This window comes from Hylobates moloch, unplaced genomic scaffold, assembly GCF_009828535.3.
Source record: "Hylobates moloch isolate HMO894 unplaced genomic scaffold, HMol_V3 SCAFFOLD_1, whole genome shotgun sequence".
Classification (NCBI taxonomy): Eukaryota; Metazoa; Chordata; class Mammalia; order Primates; family Hylobatidae; genus Hylobates; species Hylobates moloch.
Genome location: NW_026652276.1, coordinates 3533670 through 3559532, shown reverse-complemented (window position 1 = coordinate 3559532; position 25863 = coordinate 3533670). Strand labels below are relative to the sequence as shown.

The following is a 25863-nucleotide window of genomic DNA, read 5'->3' as shown; positions in this document are numbered from 1 at the left end:
AACTTACAACTAAGCACACTCACGGATGTCCAGAACATTGACAAAGAAAGCTGTGGAGGCCACGGCAGCTACATCTTGGAAGCTAAGCCTCCATGCTGATTTTTGATTAACCCCACTTCTGGGAACGCCTCGGAGATTTCATTTACCTACTGTCCCTGAATAAGAGCAGGTACTTAAGGTAAATGCTGCCCTCAGGGCAAATTCCTACGGGTTCCCTCTGAAGGCGGTGTGCCAGTCCCACAGAAGCCCTGGGTCTGGGGGAATGGCAAGACTGGGATCCAGTCTTGTCTCATCGCCACCCACAACATGCACAGCTTCTGTTCTTAAGTCCCTGTTAAATATTTCTTTCTAAGAAACTGAATTTGTCAGCCTCTTTCTTTGGCCTCTCAGCTGCCTCAGACTTTGGGGTAGGTGTGCAGAGGCCTGGCCACAGCGAAACAGAAGCCCCAAACATTTCGTGCTACATATTTTTGGGACAGTCAGTTCTAACAGAAACAACTTGGCATTCAAGGCTTACATTGGTATTTTGGTAAACTAGTAACTTCCTTTAAAATGTGAAATGTCTAGTGAAAATATGAAATCAATCGGGCAACCTCATCAGAAATGAAGGAAGAGGTGTTTCCCTAATAGTTGAAAGGGATTTAAAAAAAAGAAATCTCTGCTTTCGTGGGAATCTAAACTAAAAAAAATCTTAGATCTAGGTCTTTCATACAACATTTCGTCTACTCAAAAGAAATTAGGAAAGTAGAAGCAATGACTAGTTACAGAAAATGATATAAAACCAGCAGCTTGGAAAGGCCCCTGAGAATTCACCTGGTCCTTGACTTAGCTGGGCAGGGAGGAGCTGGGGCACAGGAGGCCTTAAGGAGAGCGGGGGTCGGAGGCACCGGCAGAGGCCCAGAGGCAGGCACACCCCCAGCTGGCTCCAGGGACTGGACCAGACCCGGCTGGAAGGGCCTGGCTGGGGAGCGGAGCCTGGAAATGAGGCAGGGTAGACGGTGGCTACAGGGGCAGGCCTGGCAGCCAGGAAGGCTGCCATCCACAGTGCAGCACACTTGGCCTGCAGTGCCTCGGGGGCCAGCGGCATCTGCCCAGGGACCTCACAGTCTATATACCCAAAGCCAGCCCTGGTCAAGGCAAAGAACCCTCAGGAAGTCACTCTGGGACATGACCCACTCACTGGTTACAGCTGCCAAGGTGGTAGGGGATGCCTGTGTGCAGGGAGCAGGGTGCCTTGCTCATGCTCCCCACTGCCCCCCCTCAACCCGGCCTCCCACGACTGCAATCGCAGCAAGATTCCAGCTTTTCCAAACAACTTCATTTCTAAAATGCCTAACGGTTTTCTCTCTCTGAAATGTATGGAAAGCCTATTTTTTTCTCTAAATGTATTCTGAAGGGACGAACAACTGCTTATCCTTTACCTTTGCCAGAGCAGGCAGCTGGTGGCCCCCACAGGTGGGCTCTGAAAGGTGAGGCAGGGCGCCTGCACTACATCTGGGGTGGGCCCAGCTCCTGGCCCCTTTCCCGATCCCAGAGGGAACAAGGCACTACCTCGATGACCTCACCTGCTCCGCTGCACACGCTCCACAAGGGAAGCTTGTACGGAGAGGTGAAACTGTGGAACACGCCCACATCGTGAGGTGCCAGGAACTCCACAAACTTGGCATCGCTGAAGGCATCTCTTTTACAGTGAAATATGGATGCAACCTGGTCAGAGATGTACAGGATCTTCCCAGACACCAGGGACACGGCCACGGCAAACATATCCTGAAAAGGAAGAGTAGGGCTCTGGTGACAAGGTCAGATGGGGTTGGACGCCACATCCGACTCAGGCAGGCAGGCTGGAGGGAGCCGCCCACCAGGAGCGTCGGAGGTGGGAGGCTCTCGGAGCCCCTTGTCTAGCCCTCACCAAAAACTCCTATCTTGCCTGTTGACAGAGCAGGAGCACCAGCATCTCGGACAAGCCCCTCATTCTAAAGTTCACCTTAATGAAAAATGGCCTATATCCACAGGGCATCAGCCTCATGGCTAAGGTCAACGTGACCATAAACCACAAATAACATCTCCAACCAGAAACATTCCAAGCTCCTCCCCAACCAGAGACATACTAGCCCCAAGATAACCCCAATCCGGGCCGGAAAGATGCCTGCCCCAAGTTAACCTCTCCTCCTCCCAGAGAGATTCCAGCCCCGCCATAAACTTCTCCACACACAAACATTCCAAGCTTGTGATAAGCCCTCACCCTAAAACCAACATATACTCTCAGTCTGTAAGAGAAAGCACTCCTGACCAAAATCGGCCAGGAGTACCTCTCAGGTTTTAACTAAAGAAAACCTGTCTTTGACTGCCAAGCTGCGTTTCATGTTTCTTTCCTCTTTAACTCTTACACCTGTTACAGATACTGGGGGGGGGGTGGTCCAGCATGATATTATTTGAAACAACACATCAGGGCTCTATGGCTGGAAGAAACCCCAGCTGTCTCCACCCGCTGGGAGGCGCCACTCACCCTGCTGTCTTGGACATGGCACCTGGTGTCCAGGCTGGGTGACTGGGAGGTGGGGGACCCTCTGCTCACTTGGCCTGCCCCAACAACCTCCACCAGCCTTGCTGTCTCCCAGGGTTCTAGAGGCTTCCTGGGGAGGAGAGGCCTCTCGGTGGGCCCCTCCAGCCCACCATGGGCACTCTACCTGCTGGCTGGGCCTCTGGGCTCAGGGTTGGGGGCTGCCTGGGGGTTACGCTGGAGGAAGAAGATGGGAAGGATTAGGGAGCCCTGTTATGAGGCCAGCTTCATGATGGTCCCAGCACATGCGGGGTCCCCACTGGCCCTCACATCTGTTCTCACCGGCTGAGAACTCGGAGTGGTAGAGTAGGTGTGTGTGTATGTGGCCCATGTGCCCTCCAAGGGGCCCACCTTTGGGTGTGCTTAAAAATGCACGGGCTTTGGAGTCTCAAATCCCAGCTCCCCCTCATGACCGCAAAGCCCTGGACAAGTGAACTGACTGTCACCAAGTGTGTCTCCTCACCTTGAGGACATGAAAACCCAGAGCCCCCCAGTTCAGTCACACTGGGTTTGCCCTTACACCCATGAGCTACAGAACAAAGTTGGCCAGGGACGAGGAAGACAGTCTCACAGAAGGCAGAAGTCCAGAACATGAATGCCACTTCCAGATTCACTGACTTCACATTCTTCCTTTTAAAGGTAGGAACTTATCTGCTGAAACCCCAAACGCTCCTGCCTTACAGCCACCGGCAGCAGCGCTGAGCTAGCTCGCCTGCCGGAGGAACTCCTGCCGTTTAGAAAGAAACTTTGCGGGAAGGCGCTTACGGCATTCTTCACAATATGCTCAGAGGTAACGCCCTCCATCTCCTCCACGGTGTAGGAGGGCACGTCTGCTCCACAGGGGTGACCCTCGCTGGACATCAGCAGCTGGTAATACTCTTCATTAGCTGCAGGAGAGACAGTGTTCACACTCAGTGGGCAGAACCCGGCGCTTGGCCGGAGACAGTCACTAGCTCTTACGAACTGGGGGCTCTACTTTTCTCAAATGAAAAGGTAGGATATAAATCTCGTCTTCCTGGGACACAGAACACATGGAAACGTGAAGGCAAAACAAACTCACAAACAAATCGCGATATTTTTCCCTGAAACATCAGAAGGCATTTGATTATAAAATTTTTTAAAGTGGCAACTACATTATTTAAGGTAATACAGTCGCAGAGTTCCAGCCACCTCTCACATTCTCCAGAAGGTGCTTTTTTTTTTTTTTTTTTTTTTTGAGATGGAGTTTTGCTTTTGTTACCCAGGCTAGAGTGCAATGGCGCAATCTCAGCTCACTGCAACTTCCACCTCCCGGGTTCAAGCAATTCTCTTGCCTCAGCCTCCCAAGTAGCTGGGATTACAGGAACCCACCACCACACCCAGTTAATTATTCTTTTTTGTTTTGTTTTGAGATGGAGCCTTGCTCTGTCACCAGGCTGGAGTGCAGTGGCATGATCTCAGCTCACTGCAACCTCCACCTCCCGGCGGTTCAAGCAATTCTCCTGCCTCAGCCTCCCGAGTAGCTGGGACTACAGGCGCGTGCCACCACGCCCAGCTAATTTTTGTATTTTTAATAGAGACGGGGTTTCACCATGTTGGCCAGGATGGTCTCGATCTCTTGACCTCGTGATCTGCCCACCTCGGCCTCCCAAAGTGCTGGGATTACAGGCATGAGCCACCACGCCTGGCCCCCAGAAAGTCTTTAATCATGATGGTATATCCACGTTTCCACACAGGACCACATGGCCACCCCTGCACATCTGACTCCCTGGGTAATGCCATCAGACACCCCCATCCAGGCAGAATTGACTGCTTAAAAAAATAATAGGCACAAGAAACATCTGAAAGAAAGTTTTCAAAATAGAATCTGAAGGGCCACTCCATCTGAGTTCCCACGTCATCCTGGGCGTATCCAGCGGGCTCTGGGGTGACAAGCCTGTCTCTGGGTGTCGGTGCTCATGGCCACAGTGGCCCTCACTCCGGGCAGGAGCAAAGGGGCCAGCTCGAGGCTGCCACTTGCCCTCAGGGCTCAACAGGCCCCGGACACATGAAACCTGAGGCTGCGTTAGGAGTCTGACCCAGGATTCTGCCACGCATGTGCTTCCCGCAAGGTGGTGAGAAGACCTTTGGACCCACAGCTGGGTCTCAACTGCTTTCAGTTTTGCCACCTTCAGTAATTTCAGAAACAGGCACATTTCTGAGTATGCTCTGAAATCAAGATATAAACTGCTGGGAAGTGTGGAAAATGTCCATGTGGCAGAGCTTCTGAGCTCTGAAGTTACTGCAGAGGCCAACAGGGAAACACCCTAAATGGACATAATCACTTGAGAACAGAGCAGCCCAACTGATCAGAATGAACTTTCCCTTCCAGCTCCTCCTTCCGGAAAAGGGGGCCTCCAAAGGCACGCAGGCCCAGAGCGGTGCCCTCCATGGTGGGGTGCTCATCCCAGGGGCACCAGATTTCCATGCAGTATCTTTAGACCTGACCAGCACTGACGAGTAGCCTAGGCACCTTGTTGTGTGTATATCAACCCTCACAAAATGGACAATGGGATTAGGGAGGAGAAACTCAGAGGACTGCAGAGAAACTCAGAGGACACCCAAAGACAACACCCAAAACTGCAAGGGTCCAAGCTAGCATGTGGCGGAGCAACCCTTCCACACCTGGCTCAAGGGACCCCAGAGACTAGTGCTGATGACCTGCTCACTGCTGATGAAAAATTACCCAAACATTAAAAAATATGAAGACTGCTTGAAATACGAGTTTATACCCACGATTACTAGTGAAGAATTTTGCTCTAACTGTATGCTGTGCTTTGAAACGACTGATAATAGAATACAGCTACTGCTTCACCTTTAAGCCTTTCAGATTTTTCTATTTTTATGCATGTTTTTAATGTACAAGATCTACCAGCCCCTTAGTGCATGTGCACAACGCATGAAAAGGCACAGCTCCACAGAGTCGGGAGGTGCTCACACACCAGCTGGCAGGAGGTATGAAGATGCTCTGCAGGCCACCTTCCTTCCCCACCCTGACTGACACTGATGGTCTCTGCCTGCTCATCACAACAGACCAACACAGCTAAGGAATTCTTCAAAGTTCTGGAGCTGGTAGTTTCCACTCCAAAGAAAAAAGGCCAGGCCAGGCACGGTGGCTCACACCTGTAATCCCAGAACTTTGGGAGGCTGAAGTGGGAGGACTGCTTGGGTCCAGGAGTTTGAGACCAGCCTGGGCAACACAGTGAGACCCCATCTCTACAAAAAATACAAAAATTAGCTGGGCGTGGTGGTACACATCTGTGGTTCCAGCTACTCAGGAGGCTGTGGCAGGAGAATTGCTTAAGCCTGGAAGTCAAGGCTGCAGTGAGCTGCAATGAGCCTCGAGTTTTAGAAAGTCAGCACAATCTAAGCTATAATTTGGGGGGATTTAAAACATATTTCTATAGGTTTGGAGCAGATGGGCGAGGCAGACGTACCTTTCACCTGCTTCACGCTCCTGAGGGCGTACTTCAGGGTGGCCAGCGTACTGGCCTTACCCTTGGCCTTCTTGTCTGCAGGGAGGTGGACCTTCAGCTCCTTTAGTGTTTTTATCAGCTCTTTGTGTGTGTCCACTTTCGAAGACTGGTCGCTACTGCAGGATTCAAGAAAGAGGAAGCCAAATGTTAGCTTCCTAGGTGTCCTTTCCTGAAGAAACGTGCCTCTTGTCCATTTTCTCAGCCTCGGCTCTACAGACGTTTTGGTCTGGGTGGTCCTGTGTGGGGCTCTGCAGGACATTTAGCAGCATCCCTGGCCTCACCCACAATAGACCAGGAAGACCCTAGCCAGGTATGACAATCAGAGCTGTCAACAGACATTGCCAGATGATTCTTGCTGGGAGACAAATTGTTCCTGGTCAAGAGTCACCGCTCTAACCCAAGTGAATGCTGGAGAAGTCCCTCCAACTGTGTTCTTTTCCCTCAAGGGTTAGAGCTAGGCTTTGCTCAGGAAAGGATACTGGTCGACCCACAGTCTGGTGCAGTGCACTGTGCACTGAGCTGGGCCCTTCTTCCCTGCCCCAGGTAAAGAAGGACTGAGTGATGGGATTATAGAGGACAGCAAAGTGACTTCCTGGGACATAAAAGTGAGCCATGAACACAGAGAAAAGGGGATTGTGGAAAAGGGTCTTCAAACATTAATTGAGGATACAGAGATGTTAGAGCGACAGGACAGCGGGGCACTGGCTGATAAAGATGGGCCTGTTTGGAACAGAGGGTACAGAAGGAATGATGGAAATCAAGGTTTCTCAGGCAATGCAAAGTGCCCACATGCCCTGGATAAGGAGCCGGGTTCTGCTCCCGAGGTGACATGAAAATTGACATAGGGTAGGTAAGTTTGCTACAAACACCTACAAAGGGTGAAGAATGTTCCAGATGAAAATGCCCAAGACGCAGGCAAAGTTGGCTTCGAGTAAAGCTGGGAGGAGCTACAGGTACTGGAGCGACATCCTGGGGGCTCTGGATGGTGAGGGGACACAGTCAGTGTCTGAAAGGCCAGAGTGAGGCTGGGTTCATACCCACACAGCCACACAGATGGGCTTTAGCAGAGCTTAAAAAAAGCCACGTCACTCCCAAAAAACTAACCTCCAATAAGTCTTTCAATTTCTCTAAAAACTCTATGTATGAAGTTCTAATTGGCCTTACCTGCAGCCACTTGTAGATGGGTTGTGTTCAGATTTTGCCATCATCAGGCTAAAGGCATCTGGACTATGATAACAAGAAATAAAAGCAAAATTTAGACAACTGTATGCTCCAGACACATCTTCCCCTGCCATCCTACCAGTGATAACAGGCTAGATAATAATACCATGGTAAGACAATTTTTTAAAAATGCAAGGTTAAGATAAAACTGGAACATAAAACCTTCAGACATCAGAAAAACTAAGTACCAGGACATAGAAACACATGACAACAGGAGCCAGTTCCTTTTCTATAAACCGCCCAGTGTTGTATAAGCAGCCGCTGGCTGGGTTACCCACCACTGCTACCTCGCAAGATCTCCTTACACTACCCAGTACCTGTCTGTTGGCAACTGGATCTGCGAAATCGACAGGGCCTCATTATGGGAAGGACAGACACTGGCACATTTTAGTCATTTTCAAAAATCTTGAAAAACTTGGTCATCATGATTTAAAGATTGCAAAAGCAATCAAATCACAGCAGAAATGAGCCACTGAGAAAACAACCTGCCCAGCCTCCATCTGGCCAGAGGCTGAACTCACCTCTGGTGGGCGTCCGGTGGCTCCACTAGCATCCCCAGCTCCTTCCCACTGTCATCACAGTCACTGCCCTGCGAGTCCCGCCCTGTGGAGCAGTTTTCATTGGTCTCGTGTCCGCTGGAGCCACTGCTCATGTCCACATCTTCCTGCAGTGGGACCTGGCTGGGCTGGGGCTCCATGGGCTCCTTGGTGGGGTTACTGGGGCTGGGTGGAAATTCCGCGTATCCATTCATGTTGGGCTCTGGAATGAAGCTGGCAAACAGAGGGATGCTATCACTCATTAACAAGCACATGCACAAGTGGCGCTGCAGCCATCAGGTAGAGCATCCGTTTGACTCTTTCTGTTACTAATGAAACTGCAGTCTCTTTCTTTCTTTTCTCTCTCTCTCTCTTTCTTTTTTGGGGACAGAGTCTGGCTCTGTTGCCCAGGGAATGCAGTGCCTGAGCTCAAGCGATCCTCCCACCTCAGCCTCCAGGGTAGCTGGAACCACAGGCACTCACCACCATGCCTGGCTAATTTTTTGTATTTTTGGTAGAGACAGGGTTTTGCCATGTTGCCCAGACTGGTCTCGAACTCCTGAAGTCAAGCAATCTGCCCGCCTCAGCCTCCCAAAATGTTGAGATTACAGGCCAACCGCACCTAGCCAAAGCTGCCCTTTCATCGGGATCAATCACACGCATATTAGTTCATCACATCACTTATTTGTTCTTATTGACAGAGTTCCTATCTGCCATGGATTAGGAAGATGGTTGAATGAGGCAGCCTCAGCCCGTGACACAGAGCTGCTGAAGGCCTCATCAGAAGGCAGACAAGAGCATTGATAATCACTACCCAGCCTGTGGAGTGCTGGGAAAAACACACAGTCCCTCTGAATAGGTGATCTGCCTTTTATAAATTTCCCCAGATGATGGTGGGGTGGGGGAGCCGGGTTCAGAAATCTTGGCCATTACTGCACGGCACAGTTACAGGAGGAGGAGCCAAGGCTAGCAGGAGACATGGGGACAGACAGGGCTTGCCGGGTAAAGAGGGCAGAGGGGCCTGGCAGGTGTGGAACCCTCCCAGCAGCTCGGGGATCCCAGGCCCCACAGGCATGTACAAGTAGGATGGGGAGGGGCCAGGACAATGTGGCTTCACATTTACTGGGAATGGCTGGGAGCTGCTGACGCACTCTGAGTGCCAGGCCCACGGAACTCAGCTTGCACTTGGACAGGCTTGCACTGCTGCGCTGGACAGAAACTTTACCTCTGCACTTTGGGGTAGGTGGGTGGAGTGGCTCAAATTAGAGACAGTCCAGCGATCATCCTGGACACAAACTGAGGGGGTGAGCAAAGACAGGGAGTAGGGAGGGGTGGGACTGATTAGCAGGTGGGAGGCCAAAATGCCATCCTGGGTCCTCCCTTCTTCACCCAATGATGTCTCCCCATCCCCAGGACAGCGTTTTCAGCAGGGTCCCAGCAGGATGCAGGCACCCACTCAAGCAGGGCACTGGAGAGAGCCAGATGAAGGCCCTGCTTGACACAAGTGGTCATGCTTAATGAACACAGCTGTGAGGCTCTGGGGTGATGCTGCTGACTACAGACGACGCTAAGCACCCAACACACAGCCTTCCCAGCAACTCCGTATCACTGTCTACATGATACACAGGAGATCGTTCTACGGAGGAGCCAACAGGGGTGGGTAGCTCACCCCAGGCCACACAGTAGCAGATGACAGCCCTGGATTCCAGGCCTGCCGGCATCTGAAGACGGAACCCCCACCCTACACCCAGGTTCAGCTGTGTGGGGACCTCCTGCTTCCTGCCACTGCACTGTGCTCGGCCCCAACTCTGGCCCAGTGTGGCACTGCCACTTCTGCATGGCATCCGTTTGGCCCTTCCCAGGGCAGGTGGAACAAAGGGAGAGAAGGGTTTCTGGATTCCAGACCCCAAATCTTGTGAAACATCTTATGCTCCAGTTCCCATCTAGCTCTGGGAGAGCCTCGCCTTCCACCTCCTTCCCACCAGTACCCACGTGAAATGAGCAAGGATCATACAATTGGTCAGGGGGAGGGATCATTTTCAGCAGCCCTAGAAGTCCCGAAGGGTCCCAATCATTTGCCACAAAGTGAAGGTGCGTCCTGCTGCTTGTCGCTCAGATGGAAGGAGCATGAAGAGTGCACTGGAGTCCAAATCCCCCTGAGGAAGTGGCTAGTGCTGAGATCCCTGCTACCCCCGGCCATGGAAGGAGACGGCCCGAGCCACGGCCAAGGCTGGAGAGTCAAGAGCTCTACCACCAGGAAGATGCTTCGTGAGGAAGCTGTGGGAGAAGAACGGACACAGGAACAGAAAGCCTGGGGGAAGGAGAGGTTCTCCTGGAGACGCTTCACCCACTGAACACCCCCAGGTGCCCTCCCCCACAGGGCAACTCTAAGAAAGGGCTCGAAACTAGCCAGCAATACTGAGGGCTACACACACAGGGAGCCGGATTCCAACAGCTGGCCCCAGGAACTGAATGGCTAAGCTCCAACAAGAGCCTTCAGCATCCCCTTCCCCAGGTCGAGTCCATTCGCGGGTGAGCCACTCCAGGACAGCCTGGTGAGAGGCAGGGCTCACGGAGAGTCCACCCACATCAGTGTCTGGAGAACAGCAGGGCCGACTAGACCTTGCCTTGTTCACAAACTAATCAACAGAAGAAAGCCAGCACGGGGCTGTGGAAAACACACACAGCAAAGACAACTGAACACAACCCTTATGCCACAGAAGCAGCAGCAAATTAAGACAGCATCTACTTTTCATCCTAAGAATTCAAGAAATGATGGATTCAATGAAACAAGTAATGAGAGATGAGATAGGGCCACAGACTGAGATGAAAATGCCACATTAGAATGGAAAACTAGAAAGGACAAAGTTCAGAGTCAATAAAAAGAAAACGGCTTCAGTGATAGGGAGGAGATGCATGACACTTTTAAAATGCAAAGGGAGAAGAGAAGAGAGATGGAGGAGAGCCGGGTTTGATCTATGGATTACAGCTCTTCCTGAAAGAGACGGGAACAATCAACAGAAACCATAATGAGCGAGACACATAAAGAGAACCATCCCGAACCACAGACAGATCTGAATCTGCCAATCAAAGGACAAGAGTGCAACGCCTAACTGCATCCAGATGACAAACGGCATCTTCAAGGATAAAGAAAGTCCTACCAACATCCACAGAGAACAAACAAGTTACCCATAAAGGATGAAAAAAATCACACTAGTCTTGGATATCTCTTCAGCAATATTACATTTCCAGAAGACAATGTCTACACTTTTTTTTTTTTGAGAGGGAGTCTCGCTCAGTCACCAGGCTGGAGTGCAGTGGCGCAATCTCGGCTCATGGCAACCTCCGCCTCCTGGGTTCAAGCAATTCTCCTGCCTCAGCCTCCCGAGTAGCTGAGATTACAGGCACTCGCCACCATGCCTAGCTAATTTTTGTATTTTTAGTAGAGACGGGGTTTCACCATGCTGGCCAGGATGGTCTCGATCTCTTGACCTCATGATCCACCCGCCTCGGCCTCCCAAAGTGCTGGGATTACAGGCGTGAGCCATCACGCCCGGCCACCTACATATATTAATAGCTTTGAGAGGAAAAGCTTATGGTCAAAAGGAGGAAATCTCAATTACAAGATACTTGATTGTGGGTTACACAGCTGGTTTTATCAACATCCTGAGTTATATAAAACCCAAAATGCCAGCATCATTCCACTGAAAGTCAGCAACAAAATAAGTAAATCTGTTATTCTAGTCTTTTTTTTTTTTTTTTTTTTTTTTACATTTTATGGCAGTTCTAGCAAATTCAATGAAAGATGAATGGTAATACCTTTTGGGAACAGAGAGACTAAGCACGAAGACTGCCTAGGCCATTCCCACAAAGAGAAACACCAAAGATTTGTGAACCTGTAGAAAGAGGCTCAACCTCATTAACATCAGGAAAATGCAAAGGATGAGGTTATCTTGCCCATTAGGTTGCCAAAAATTAACAGGACTGATCACACACAGCATTGGTCAGGTGGAGAAGGGTGGCTCTTGTGTGTGGTGGTGTAGTAATAGGGTATTTCTGGAGAGAAATTTGAGTTCCCAGCAACATTTATAATCTGCATACTCTTCCCACTTCCAGGAATCCATTGCAGAGAAGTGCTTATTTATGTGCACAGAGATGTGTGAGCATTGAATATAAAAACCTGGAAAGAACCATCAACAGGGAGGCTACGCAGCCTGTCCACGATCATCCTGGCCAACAGCCAGCCTCCAATTCCAAACTGGTCCCCTGCCTCCACCTAGCCTTGCTATGGTTAACCAGCATCTGGAGCGATCCCGGTGAAGGGGCTCAGCTTACGTCCGGCCTGTGCTCAGACCCTTGTTCAGAGCACAACTCTAGTGGGCACGAGGGCCAAAGGCTCTGCAAGTCTAGCTCCTGCAATCTCCTGGGCATGTCCTGTTAACTGCCCACCCCTCAGCCCCAGCCCTGTGTGCTCTGACCACAGGGACTCTGCACTCGCTGCTCCCTCGTACCCACAGCCCTCTTCCTGCAGATGCCCTGGGCAGCCTGCACGAACAGCACCGCCTCCCCACCAGCTCCTTCTCCGTGCCTCCACCCCTGCTCTGTGGGCTTTCCTCGCCAGCACTGAGGGGCTGGGCTGTTTACTGCCTGCCTCCCCTCTGGGACCTAAGCTCCATGGGGACAGGGGTTTGAGGTGGTCACTGCTGGATCCCCAGGGCCTGGCACGTACTGTTGAAGACACAAACCTGCGACATCCATGCTATAAATACTATACACTCACTAAAAGTGTAGAGTCCAGAAAGACTGATGTGGGGAGAGTCTCACACACAGATGAACAAGTCCAAGAACAATAAATAACAACAACTACAAAAAGGGCAGATGGCACTCAGGCAGGGCCCGCCCGGTGCCAGCAGTTTCTCACTGACTGACTTGCCCTGACTCGCTTAGCACTGAGGGCTGGCACTGGGGCAGACAACAGATCGGACATCTTTCTTGCCCTCAGGGAGCTTACATTGGGGGAAACAGACAATAAACAAGAAACTAGAATATACAGTACAACTGGCAACTAGCAAGTGGGAATAGAGGGGCTGGGAGTGACATCTCAGTGAGGGTGGCCCCAGGTGTAGGTGGCATTTGACGAGGACCTTGCGCATGAGCCCTCGTGTGTGAACTGACTCAGAGTCCCTGGGCTTCGCTCTCTCAGGCTTGCAGCCACATGCTCCAGCAGGTCCTTCTGGCTTCACACCTGAGGCTGGCACTGGGCGTCTCTGGCTCTGTCTGCCCTGTGTGGACTCGGACGACGTGCTACACCACTGTGGGGGCCCTTGCTGCCCCTCACTGTCCCAGCTGCTGCCAAAGGGTCTGATGAGGCAGCTGGACAGGAGGGAGAGCTCGCTCGCTGGGCAGGAGGCAAGGAGGAGCTGGCAGAAAATGCCCCCTCCCTCTCTCCCTCAAATGGACCGTTTTGAAGCTGTCTTTCTTTCCTTCCTTCCTTTTTTGGGACAGCCTTTCTGAAGAGGTGCCAAGGGGGTGAGCACCCAGCTGGGTGTCTCTGTAAGGCAGAGCCTCATCTCAGCAGGGTGTCGTCTTGTGTGTGCTTTCCAGACTTTTCTTCCTTACCTCCCTTTTCCTTTTCTACTGCTACCCTGGGACCTGCAATTCCCAGTAAAGTGCTCACCTCAGACTCCATTCTCAAGAGAGCCTGAAGGCAGACCTGAAGAGAGTGGAGAGTGAGCTACCAGAGGAAGAACACTCTAGGCAGGGGGACAGCACACACAAAGGCCCTGCGGCAGGCGAGCACCTGACCTGTCTGAGGAAGGTGCATGAGGCTGGAGCAGAGCGGGCAGGGGTAGGAGGGCGGCAGCAAGGCCGGATCACAGAGTGCCTTGCGGGGGCAGTCAGAACTCCGAAAGGGAACCGTGGAGAGTTCTGTGCAACAAGATCTGACTTACATTTCAATGGAGTTGCAGGGGTGAGGCAAGGTGGAAGCAAGGAGACCTCTCAGGCGGCTCTTGCCATGGTTCAGTGGAGCTGCCAAGGGGCCGTACAGGGTACCAAGGGCATTCTCTCACTCCTGACTCCCCAACACCCTGGACACCACCAGTCTCATCCCCACCGCCCTCCCCCAGATAAGCAGCTGGTTCTTTCTGCTCTGAGTGAGTCATTAAGGTGATCAGAGGCAGCAGCAGAGTGGTTAAGGGCACAGGTCCTGGATGGCCTGGGTTTCAGCTGGGTTCCACCACTTCCTAACTGTGTGATCTCGGACAAGTTCCTTAACCTCCCTGAGCCTTGTGTCCTCATTCGTGAGATGGGGATAACAGTAGTTCCTGCCTCCTACTGGTTGTCAGAAGGATTAAATGACACAACCCATGCAAGGTATCTGGAATGTAATATTAGCTTGTATTATCACTGCTAATCACTACAGAAAAACAGATGGGGGCTCACACCTGTAATCCCAGCACCTTGGGAGGCTGAGGCGGTGGATCACCCGAGGTAAGGAGTTCGCGACAACCCAGACCAATATGGTGAAACCCTGTCTCTACTAAAAATACAAAAATTAGCCAGGCGTTGTGGTGAGAGCATAAAAAAAGAGAGAGAGAGAAAACAAAGAGAAAAAGAAAAACAGACGGGTAACAAAAGTAATTTTGGAAGAGAGAGAGTGAATTGTCATGGTAGCTGTCTCTGGCTTGTATTCTTATATTTAAAGGACTAAGAACTCAGTGCCACCCCCAGCCCAGGCAGTCCTTGGAGGAGCATCAGGTATCTGAAGCCACCGTGCTGTCTGGGCACTGGGCGCTTTGCACGTAGCTCTCCTGGTTTTCACTGTTTTTGCACTTAGCTCCTGGTTTTCACCCCTGAGTCCATCCCCTGTGAGCCTGTCTAAATACGATTCACTGGTGCCCCGACATTACCTTAGGTGGAAGATAAGTATTTTTGCAAAGAGGGCAGAGTAAGCTTGGCAGAAATGTGAAAGCCAAATCATCAGAAACTTCGTCATTCCAGAATATGCGTCTCTCAGCCCCAGCGGCTCTAATAGACCAACCTCATTTTGAAAAGCTGGCAAAACCAACGTCCCTGTCAAAGTGGACTTTGCCTCCTGCCCTCCACAGATGTGTGCCCAGAGCCGGCTGGACCAGCTGTTCCTGGGGAGCTCCTAGGAAACCTGTTTCTACCTCAAGGCGGGTAGGGGGAGGAAGGGTGGGCACGCACTTATGTGCTCAGGGTGCCAAAGCCCAGGAGGGAAAATGACAGCCCGGTTGAAAAGGGGCTGCCAAAAGCCAACATGAGCCTCTGGGCATGAACCTGCCCTTGAGGCCAGCTTTGCATGTCCACCCACTGGCTCTGCCCCTAAGAACAGTCAGACTCAAAGAAAGAGGTTAAGCTCGGACCCCTGACCAGGTCACTTGGCCACATTTTTGGTAGCTGGGTTGCCTCAACTTGACAGAGCACCATTCAGAAAGTGCAGTCTGCCACAAGAACAGAGAGCCTAGGATCAGGAAGAAAAGCAGCTGGTGGGGGTGGGGAAGGAGAGGGGCCAGGAGCAGAAACTACTGGCTGGCGGGGTCGCAGGGGTTTGTTACCCTATCTTCCCCACTTTCAGAGATACTCATACTTTCCATAATAGTGTTTAAAAATTAGGAACAAAAGCAAGCCTGGTACCCAGTTCCAGCCTCCACTGCCACTGCCAAGGACTGGTAAAGTCTTACTGTACTCAATACCTGCACACCTAAGAAAAGCATTTTTTGTGGAAATCAGAAATCAGTGTTCAATCACCAGAGGAGTCCCACCTCATGAGGTCACAGCTTGATGTATATCCACAAATAACATGCCATGTCACGTGTCACCAGAGGCAGGACAGTGCCAGCCCCCCAGAGGCTCCTGGTGGCCCTCCCAGCCACCATCTACCCCGCAGGGACCCACTAGCTTGGCTTCTCACAGCCTAGTGAATTCTGCCTGTTTTTGAACTTTACATAATAGGGATCATACAGCATGTACTGTCTCTGCAAGCCCTGCAGGATTTTACAACCCCGAATATTATAACATGTTTTCTACTTCCTGGTAGGAGCCAACTCCCTGAGGCCAGCCTGCTGTAATCCTGAGAAAATGTTTGTCCTGCTAAATAAACAGCCGTGATCTCCATGGCAACGGTTGGGTAACTGAGGAAAATGTGACCGCAGCCATCCAAATATGGAGGGAAGGAGGTGCACTGGGGAGGCATTGTCTTGGCCTCACTAGGACACCTTCAATGCTCTCAATTCAGACTTTTAAATCCCTACATTTTTAGAACTACAAGACTTTAAAGCAGTAAGAAAGGCAAAAGTGTCAGCCTCCTAGCTCCCCAGTGGTCAGGGACTGAGCTACTCTGAATTGCGGGAAGCTCAGGCATCTGCTCCTCCTGTACCTGGTTTCTTAAAGAGTGGATTCTGATTCCTCTATGTCACCCCAGGAAGAGCACCAGGAACCCTTCGAGGCTGGTGAGGGTTCAGCACAGCAGCTCACTCTGTCTTGGGAACTACCAGTGTCTGAAAACCAAGTGGCCTTGACTCCTGTCATCGGTCACTGCTGTTCATTTACTGCTTCTAATTTGCTCTAGACTTGGAAATATGGTAACAAACTTGTTACAGATGTGTACACGATGAGCATAATGAGTTGAAAGGAGGGCCTGGTTCCTAGGGGGGAGTGCATGGGCTTGGGGAGGGGTCCATCAGAGGCCCCCTCTAGACTGTCTAATTCTACCTTGGTTCCCAAGGTGGGCCAGCTTTCCAGAAGTGTGGGGACAGTCTCTGCCAAGCTTATGGAATTGTATGTTTCTGGCTCACTCTGCCAAACAGAGTAGTTTTCAAAAGGTAAAAGCATACCCAGAGCCTGTATTTCTTCTGACTAAATGCCGAGTGGCCCTGCCAGCTGTTCAATGACCTGACAAGAGCCGTGGTTTGCCGAGTCCTGGTGAAGTTACATCACCGCTTAAAAACAGCAGTGTGACTACCAGTATTTCTCTGAGAAAGTTCAGTGGGTATGAGAAGTAGTGCACAGGAGAGGAATCTTTCCTTGTTCCTTGTAAGCACTGCAGACGTGGCTCACAGGAGAACATTACGTGGCCCAAAGGCAAGAGCACATCAGAAGCCTCTGTCTCCTGCGAGAAACCTGGGAAAAATCATCCGTAGGGTAACAGAAAACCAAAAACCTGGGAATTAAAGTAGACCTCTGAGACTGCCCAATCTGAGCCCCTCCAAACAAACGAGAAAACTGAGGCCCAGACTGGGAGCCAAGGCTCCCAGCAGCAGCCAGCTGGCTGACACAGGGCTCCCCCTTCACACCTGGCACTCCAGTCTCCACAGAAAGCCAGGGCTGCGTTAGTTCTGTACCAATGAATCATACCAAGGCGACAGTGACAGATAACTGCAAACACCCACGGTACCATCCCCGTGCTGGCACACCACACAGCTTCCACTTAAAAAAAACGGAGTCCCTTTCTTCATTATAGTCATATAGCACACAAAAATCAATTCACTTTGTATTTTAAAACTCAATTTCCAAATAAAGCCTTCAGGTAGAGTCCTGTTTTCTTCTCAGGCACACCCAGCCTGGGACCAGAAGCCCCAGGTGGGGGGAGAGGGTGGGCATCTCCCCTCTGAAGCCACGTCTAGCGGTCCTGCTGTGCCATATACAGGTGACAGGTGTCCATGTGGGGCTTTGGCCATGGTGTGGGGTTCTTAACACATTTCCCGGACTTAAGGCCCTTCCTCCCAAATTCCAGCCCACCCAGGATTCAGCACGCAAGTTGAGGGCATCACTGAACCTCTGAAACTCATTCTGCCCCAGTACGATGGGAAGATCCTGCAGAAAGCCTGGGCCTGGGCCTCAGTTTGCTCATCTGTCAGGCTGAGGGGTTACTCTGGGTGATTTTCAGGGTGCCTTCTGGCTCTGTTGTTCTGTATGAATCAGCTTTCCAAACGGGTTCCTTCTGTGTAGGTTACAGAAACCCTGGCAACCAACTCGTCATCCCTTACCCTGGCCTTCCTGAAGGGGGAAGCAGGCCACCTCCCACCCCCTGGTCTATGTCTGGGACTTGGCAGCCAAAGTACATCCCAGAAGGTAGGTGTGACTGCTGCACCAAAGAGTGGACACCCCCATTCCCTTCTATCCAGTCCGGGGAAAGGGAATTAATACAGGGTGGTCCAGGGGAGGCAAAGGGGCGAACATTAGGCAGTCTCCCTGCCCTCAGGTTCCCAGGCCTGGCTTGGCACAGGGACTTCCTTGTCCCTCTGATCACCCATTCCAGGAGACCCGTGGGTGTCCAGAAAAGCTCCTAGATCAGCGCCCCTCCATGGCCCTTCCCCAGCCCAGGACTTGGCCCTGTGGCCTCGGAGGAGGCAGTCAGCTCCCCGAGGGTCCTCCAGATCCCAGGGCCGGCTGCGCTGACCCTTGGTTTCCTTGGCCTTCCCCATGCGAGGGGAGGGAGGGTTCCCAAAAGAGAATCGCCCACGGAACGGCAGCCTGCGCGCAGTCACTCGGTAGCTGGGTGCCCTACACACGCTGCCTCACCTTTCGGACCTTAGGCTCCTGAGCTGCGAAGCGGAGGTTCGAGTCCCCAACCCGCGGTGTCAGCGTAGTTCAAACGAGCGCACCCTGCGCGCGGGTCGACCACCCTCCACCTGGGACAGGGCCAAGGGCACACGCCCCCACGCCGGCGCCGTTTCAAGCCGAGGAGTCCAGCAGCCCAGGGAACTCCCGGCGGCGCCTCCGCGGCCCGAGCCGGCGCTCGGACCCCGACCTGCCCGAGGCCCGCGCCGGCGGCGGTTACATAAGCCGCAGCGGGGCCGCGCCGCGCCACTTACCGCCCGGCTGCGCCCGCGTCAGCCCGTCCGCCGGTTCCTCCGCCGACTCGCAGCTCTGTCCGCCCGGCCCCGCGCCCGCTGCCGCCGCCGCCCACAGCTGCACGTAGCCCCCAGGCGCCGCCGCCTCCGCCGCGGCCGAGTCGCCGCTGTCACATAGTGGAAAACGTGACCGCGCTCGCCGCGCCCGCCCCCGGCGTCCGCCATTGGCCGCGACTCCGTCTCATCTGTATACATGAGGGGCGGGGCCTGCGAGCGCCGCGCGCCCATTGGTGGCGGCGCCCGTCGCTCTTTTTACATAAGACGCACATGGAACTCCATGTTCACCTCGTCGGTTCCTCAATGGAGACCCGGCGCGTTCGTGCTCCCCGTCGTCCTCCCTAGTGGTCTCATCCACTTCCGGCGTCGGCCTCTTCCATTCACGACGTCCTCAAGTCCGCTAGCTCTGGGAGCGCGGAGTGGCGCGTACCATTGCGGGCAGGGGAGCTGGGCGCCGGGCTCTTGCGCACCTCCGGCCGGCCTGACAGACCCGGCGCGCCTAAGCCGGACTAGGGAGATCTCCACCTCCGGCCAGAGGCGCGCCCTCAGCGGCCTGGGCCGCGGGAAAGTCCGCGCGGCATGCTTCATTCACGCATTCACATTCATTCATTTATTCATTCACTCACTCATTCATCGCCGGGCCCCGGAGAAGCCCAAGAGAAGGTGGCAGCACCGCCCTGCAGCAGATCCCGGGGCACGCCCACCCGGGCCTCCGAGGTGCCTGTGGTCGACACTTGTCCCGGCAGCTACCAAGTGACCTTTCTTATTTTTGAGACCACGTGTTGCAATTTTTGGTTCAGGAAATGGAGTCATTGTTACTCTAGGGAGGTACAAAAGAAAGAAATGATGTTGTCCCTGCCCCCAAGCGCATCACTAGGGAGAAAGGACTGTCTCATAAAAAGGAAACTTAATCAAATGCTAAATTGGGCGATGTGGGCTATAAATTAACCAGAGCTATCCCCACAGGCTCCGTGAGAAAGGCAGCACTTCCAGGGCGGGTAGGATGGGCCCTGAGAAAGGGAAGCCTTACAACGGTGCAAGCCGTAGAGACGCAGGAGCCAGGGGTGGGAGGTTGTCCCGGGAGACAGCGCGGGACCCTGCATCACCTTGTCTGAGTGTTTGCTGTTTCCGTAAGCATTGTTTGGGCACGTGGAGCCTCTAAACTTCCATTTAAAGTGTCAGGAGAGAGAGTACAATTTCCCCTGGTCTGGGTAGAAGCCTGAGACTTACAGGACAGGAAGGAGCTTTCAGGCTCCCACGCAGCAGGCTCTGAAAGTGTAGGCTCTCATGGGGAAGGCGAGATTGTCCAGGAAGCTGGAGGCCGCCGTATCTCTCTTTACTCTTCTTGTTCTTCTTTACCTGGACTCACCTGGGGACCAGGGATGGGACAGAAGGAAAAGCTATGAACCCACATCAGGAATTCCTGAGTGTGATAACTCCTTCCCTTCTACTTGACAAGGTGTGTGTGCAACTTCTCAGATGCAAACCAAGGCAAATACCAAGTTCATCGGGGCAGCCCTTCCCACAGAAGCCCTGGGAGGCCTGCAGGCTGTTCACACAGTCAGGTGGCCCCTCCTCCTGTTCCTCTGACACTGACACCTCGACACGCTCCCCGCCCCCTCTAACACATACACACACAAATGCCAAGCAAACCCAGGCCCGGCTGCTGTGCCCTGCACACACCCAAACGCTCTTTTGTTTCTTCCCTCCCACTGACGTCAATGGGGAGCTCCATTGTTCTGGAAACAAGAGTAAACAGACAGCTCATCTATACCTTACCGAGATTCTTCTTCACGCTTTTGCTGGGTCTTGCTCCATATTCAGCCTGCTACCTGATGTCACATTTCCTCCCTAAATGTAGCCTTTTTTATTTCCACCAATAAATCTGGTAGGAAGATATTGAAATCAATTCTTTTAGAAATTATCAAGTGCTTTGGGCTCTAGGACTCTTCAGAATCTCATCTATTTTCAGTGATTCACAGCCAGTTTCTTCTTTCCTATTATTGGAAATTTTTGTACACTCCACAAATACTTGTTGACACCTGAGTATTGAGGGGCATGCAAAAATACATCTCACTGCATCCCTGCTTGTAAGGAGTTGGTGATGTAGAAGGGGGGGAGGAGGCAGACTCAGAGGCAATTTTGTCTAAGATGCGGTGTGTAGGTCCTGAGGGAATAGGACAGCCATGGACAGAAGCCTCCATCCCAGCTCCAACAGAGGAGAGCGCTCAGGGGATGAGCTCCTACAATCAGGCCAAGTGCATGGATGCCATTCTTGCTGAACCAAGATGGTGACAGAGAGAGAGAGAGAAAGAGAGAGTGCAAATTGGGGCAGTCAGATTGGAGAAGGAAGGGGGATGAACCCTTTCCTAGCCAGCCCACACTGGCCAGCTGTCACCTCCAGCACGGAGCTCAGAGCTCTTGGATAGGGGAATTGCCGTTGACACTGTGGGAGGCAGGCTGGCTAGGAGAAAGCTAGTCCTTTAGTTGGGGATGGAGGTGGGGTGGTAAGCCAGGGTCCCCACCTACCTTGGGAATGCTGCCAGTGGGAGGAGCTGGCCTCCCAGCTAAAGGCTGCTTGGCTCCTGCCCCAGCCACTCCCACCAGCCTGTGTCCACCAGTAAGCCTGGCCCAAGTCGGCCTACCCATCTACGTCTGGGCCTGCCTGTAGGGCCTCTCTGCACCCGGGTCTCCATGCCCTTGCCAGTCCACTCACTTGCCCTCTCATTCGCTCATGCACCCAGCCAATTGTTTACTGAGCAACTACTATGTACCAGGCAACTGTGCTGATCACTGCTTCCTCTCATTGTAGGTGGCATGGTTTGTGGGTTGGCTAGCTGGAGGGCCAAAGGACAGGTGGCTAGGAAGAGAATTCCCTCTGCAAATGGAGGAGGTGGTGGCCAGCAAAGTCCTCTCTAAAGAGATGGAGGGGACACTGTCAAGCTTTCTGGCACTCTAGTGCTGGAGCCCCTTTCTTGGGTCTAGGGACATTGGAGACGGTAATGCCCAACCCTTACTCTCCAGCCTCCCTTGAACCCAGCGCTGACCTATGGCTGACCCCAGCTTGGCATGGTGGCAGCTCCTGGCAGTGAGACCCTCAGCCAGCTCACAGAGGTGACCTCAAGGGCGCAGGCACCTGCGTCCAGGGTCTCAGGGTGAGATAAGGACTACTTGCCTCTAGTGACCCGAGGGCAGGTGCCTATCCCTGGACATGAGGTGGTTTGTGGACCAGTATAAAGAAAGTATCTTCCAGCTCTTTGGGAGGCCGAGGTGGGAGGATTTCTTGAACCCAGGAGTTTGAGAACAGCCTGGGCAACATAATGAGACCCTGTCTCTACAAAAAATAAGAAAGCCAGGCATGATGGCATGCTTCTGTGGTCCCAGCCACTTGGGAGGCTGAGGCAGGAGGATCCCTTGAGGCCAGGAGTTCGAGGTTGCAGTGAACTGTGATTGCATCACTGCACTCCAGGCTGGGCAACAGAGCAAGACTGAGACCCTATCTTTTTAAAAAAAGAAGGCATCTTTATCATGCTAGCTACCTACTGAGAAGGCTTTTTGATTTTTAAACTAAATATGGATCCGGGGAGGCTGTTCTTTGTTTGGGGGAGACATGTGGGTGTGATATGCGCACACATGTTCTCATATGTCTTCCCCAAGGAAGTCAGAAGATTGAGCCATCCACGCTGGGTGTGCAGTCCCCATCTTTCTTCGCCTCACCCCGGAGAAGAGCCTGGGGAAAGGAGCTTGCTTGGAGCCTGGAATGTAAGCATCCATGTCCCAATGGCTCCTTTGCAAAGGATGCCCTAGAGATCACAGAGCTGGTGGCACAAGCTAGGACCCGCATTTGATGTGGTATAGAATGGTGAGAGTGGGCATCCTTGCCCCATTCCACCCTGGAGGAGAAAGTGTTCAGTATTTCACCACCAGGTATGATGAGCCTTAGATGTTTGTTTTTTTATAGATGTCCATTGCCATATATTCTAATTCGCTAAGATTTTTGTTTGTTTTTCTTTTTTTTTTCTTTTTTAAGACGGAGTCTCGTTCTTTCGCCCAGACTGGAGTGCAGTGGCATGATCTCGGCTCACTGCAACCTCCGCTTCCTGGGTTCAAGCGATTCTCCTGCCTCAGCCTTCTGAGTAGCTTGGATTACAGGCGCACGTCACCACACCCAACTAATTTTTGTATTTTTAGCAGAGACAGGGTTTCATCATGTTGGTCAGGCTGGTCTCGAACTCCTGACCTCGTGATCCACCTGCCTCGGCCTCCCAAAGTGCTGGGATTACAGGCGTGAGACACCGCTCCCAGCCTTGTTTTGCTTTTTCTTTTTTTCATCATACATAGGTGCAGTGGGCTTTTAATCCATGGCAATAGTTATTACTTCAAGAATACCTCTCCAAAATACATCTAATCTTTTCTTTTTTGCAGATCTGCAAATAATTTGAATTGCCATAGCTTTGTCTCTGCTATACAATACTCTGTATAGACTTGTTTACTTCATTATTGTGTCCTAAGACAAAAAATATAAATGAATAAAATAATTAGTACCTGAAGAGTCTGTCTTTTTAATGTTATACATGTCCTCTTTATTGCTACAGGAATTCAGTGATGAAATGTGTACCCAAGTGACTTCTCTTATTATCAGTTTTGCAAATAAAAGGCATGCTTTTAACCAAAGCCAAGAAACAATTTGCTATCATGTCACTTGAAAAAGGAATAAAACTTCAAACTTTCTGGTCATTAAGGCCATTAAGAAAAACCAAAGATTTGGGAGGCTGAGGCAGGCAGATCACCTGAGGTCAGGAGTTCGAGACCAGCCTGGCCAACATGGTGAAACTCCTTTTCTACTAAAAATACAAAAATTAGCTGGGCGTGGTGGCGCATGTCTATAATCCCAGCTACTCAGGAGGCTGAGGCAGGAGAATTGCTGGAACCCAGGAGGCAGAGGCTGCAGTGAGCCGAGATCATGCCACTGCACTTCAGCCTGGGTGACACAGCAAGACTCTGTCTCAAAAAAAAAAAAAAAAAAAAAAAAAAAGAAAAGAAAAAGAAAAAAGAAAAAAGAAAAACCAAGGATTTAACTGAGATGAAAGCTGTGCCCTTTGGTGGGGAGGGGGTAGCAGTGGGTAGGTGATGCTGTATGGCGCTCCTGGTTTGAGTTGCAGGTCAAGTCTCTGCCTCTGGAACTTGTGGACTAATTTGTAGATCAGGCTTTCTGGTCTCAGGCAGCTTGAGTTTCTTTCCAGTACCCTTCACTGTCCTGAAGGAGCCCAAGGAGAGGCAACTTGCCAAAAATGCCTGCCCTGTCTGAGCTGATCCCCCCCACACCCAAGGTGATGCCCCCTGTCTGAGATGATACCCGTGTTCAAGGTGATCCTCCACGTCCGAGGCGTCTCTTCCTTCCCAGGTGGAGGGCCTCTCATCGGTCAGGGTGTCATCCTGCTGGCCTTCTGGGCCATGGACCTTGCCCCGGCAGGCCCCCGCAGCAGCCTCCCTGGCTCTGTTCCTCTCTGTCTAGTGTGCGTCCTGCAGGGCTGTTGCCTCAGTGTGGTTCTGCCAGCATTCCTGGGGGTGTCACTGAGGGGTAGCTGACACCTCCAACCATGGACATCTTGGAGTCAGGAACGAGGGGGCCTTGCATGCTCTGGGGACCAACAAGGCCTGCTGTCATTAGGGTCCCTGATCCTGGGTGACACTAAGAAGAATGCAGGAGCCTGAGTTTGGGGCTTCGCATTCATACATGAGTATGGCCCTCGGGCCCCCCCCATGGCCTGTAAACCAGCTGTGATGGAGCACGTGCTTGTTGTGTTTAGCCATCACGCTTGGCGCTTGGCACACATTCTCTTCTTTCATCCTCACCACTCTGTAAGACATGTACCTGGGTTCCACTGCCGCTTTGCAAAAGACGTTCTCGACACCACGACGCCAAAGGAATCCTGTGTGTCTGTGTTTTATGTCATCAAGGAGAAACCACCTTTGTCTGCAGAAAGATCTCATGGCCACCCTCACCACCCTGCCCCTGTGAAGCCTGAGAACCAGCTGGCTCAGCAGGCAAGGCTGCAAAGTCAGGAGCGACCAAAGTCCAAGCTCCAACGTGCCTCTCGTTCTCCAAACATTCTCCCCACCCAAAAGCTCCTCTGTGACTTGGCGAATGCAGATGCTCCCTGCATTCTATTGATATAACTCCCCTCTGAGTTCATAAGTGCTCACAGGTGGGGATGGCTGGGATGCAGGTCCGTCTTGGGGATCACCAGCCCACCAGCGATGCCAGCTCACAGTGTCCTCTTTGGGAGGGTGAAGGCTCAGGCCTGTGCACCTGCCTTGCCCTCTGCCTGCAGCAAGCACTGCTTCTGTGGCTCACAGAGTGTTTCCTTTGGTGTTTGGGTGTTTGTTCTCTCCTGCTGGCTTCTCCCTGGTGCCCAACATGGGAAAAACATCGCTTGTCCCTAAACGGAGTCTTGTTGGTTGGAAGCAACAAAGTTGTTGTTGTTTCTCTTCTCCTTCTCCTTCTCCTTCTCCTCCTTCTTCTTCTCCTTCTTCTTCTTTTAGAGAAGAGGTCTTGCTGGAGTGCATTGGTGCGATCATAGCTCAGTGAAGCCTCAAATCCCTGGCCTCAAATGGTCCCCCTGCCTCATCCAAAGCTCTGGGATTACAGGTATGAGACAGGCAAAGGGGTCTGATTGGGTTACCTCAGGGTGGAGGCATCCCCTCGAGCGGTGGGTGATGGCTTTCCTGGCTGAGGGCAGAGGCAGGAGCCCAAGTGACTTAGACCTGTGACAGCAGTGATCGTGGGACCTGATCTGTGGTGGTTCCATTGTGAAAAGCAGCTGGGAGCGAAGACTTCCCGTGTACTCATCTTCTCACTCCTCCTCAACAGATGGAGGGAAATTGGGAGGCACCCTACCACTCCCCAGGCCGCCACTGAAGCTGGGGAGCTTTGTTACAGGGAGGAAGCCATGTGTAGGTGGACTGTTGGGGTGCACAGAGGAAAAAAGGGCTCCCTCTGGCCACCCACACCCGGGGAACTCCTTGAAACTCTTTGAAAGCACGGATGGTTTGTTTGCATGATGAGGGGTGACACGTGCTGCTGAATGAAGCAAATGGTGGGTCGGGGGATCCACACGGAACCCCTGCTGCAGAGTCCGTCGTGTGCCCTGTGACCATGGACACCGGCAGACATT

The 25863-nt window shown here is 52.2% G+C and overlaps 1 protein-coding gene across 5 annotated transcripts in view; it reads right to left on the bottom strand.

Moving 5' to 3' along the window:
* The window catches only part of PER2 (period circadian regulator 2), a 45957-nt gene extending 25934 nt beyond the window's left edge, over positions 1–20023 (bottom strand). Inside the window, exons 1-6 of one of the 5 annotated variants that reach the window (XM_058436838.1) lie at positions 19916–20023; positions 7797–8045; positions 7219–7281; positions 6016–6170; positions 3326–3447; positions 1566–1767 (exon numbers count right to left, since the gene is read on the bottom strand). In XM_058436838.1, coding sequence (XP_058292821.1) covers positions 1566–1767; positions 3326–3447; positions 6016–6170; positions 7219–7281; positions 7797–8026 — 772 coding nt within the window. In that variant the 5' untranslated portion in view covers positions 8027–8045; positions 19916–20023. Of the gene's footprint in view, positions 1–1565; positions 1768–3325; positions 3448–6015; positions 6171–7218; positions 7282–7796; positions 8557–17610; positions 18003–18356; positions 18616–18649; positions 18789–19915 lie in introns of those variants that run through there. The other 4 variants (XM_032753252.2, XM_032753239.2, XM_058436842.1 and 1 more) reach the window with 4 other exon arrangements.
* Positions 20024–25863: the final 5840 nt, after the last annotated feature.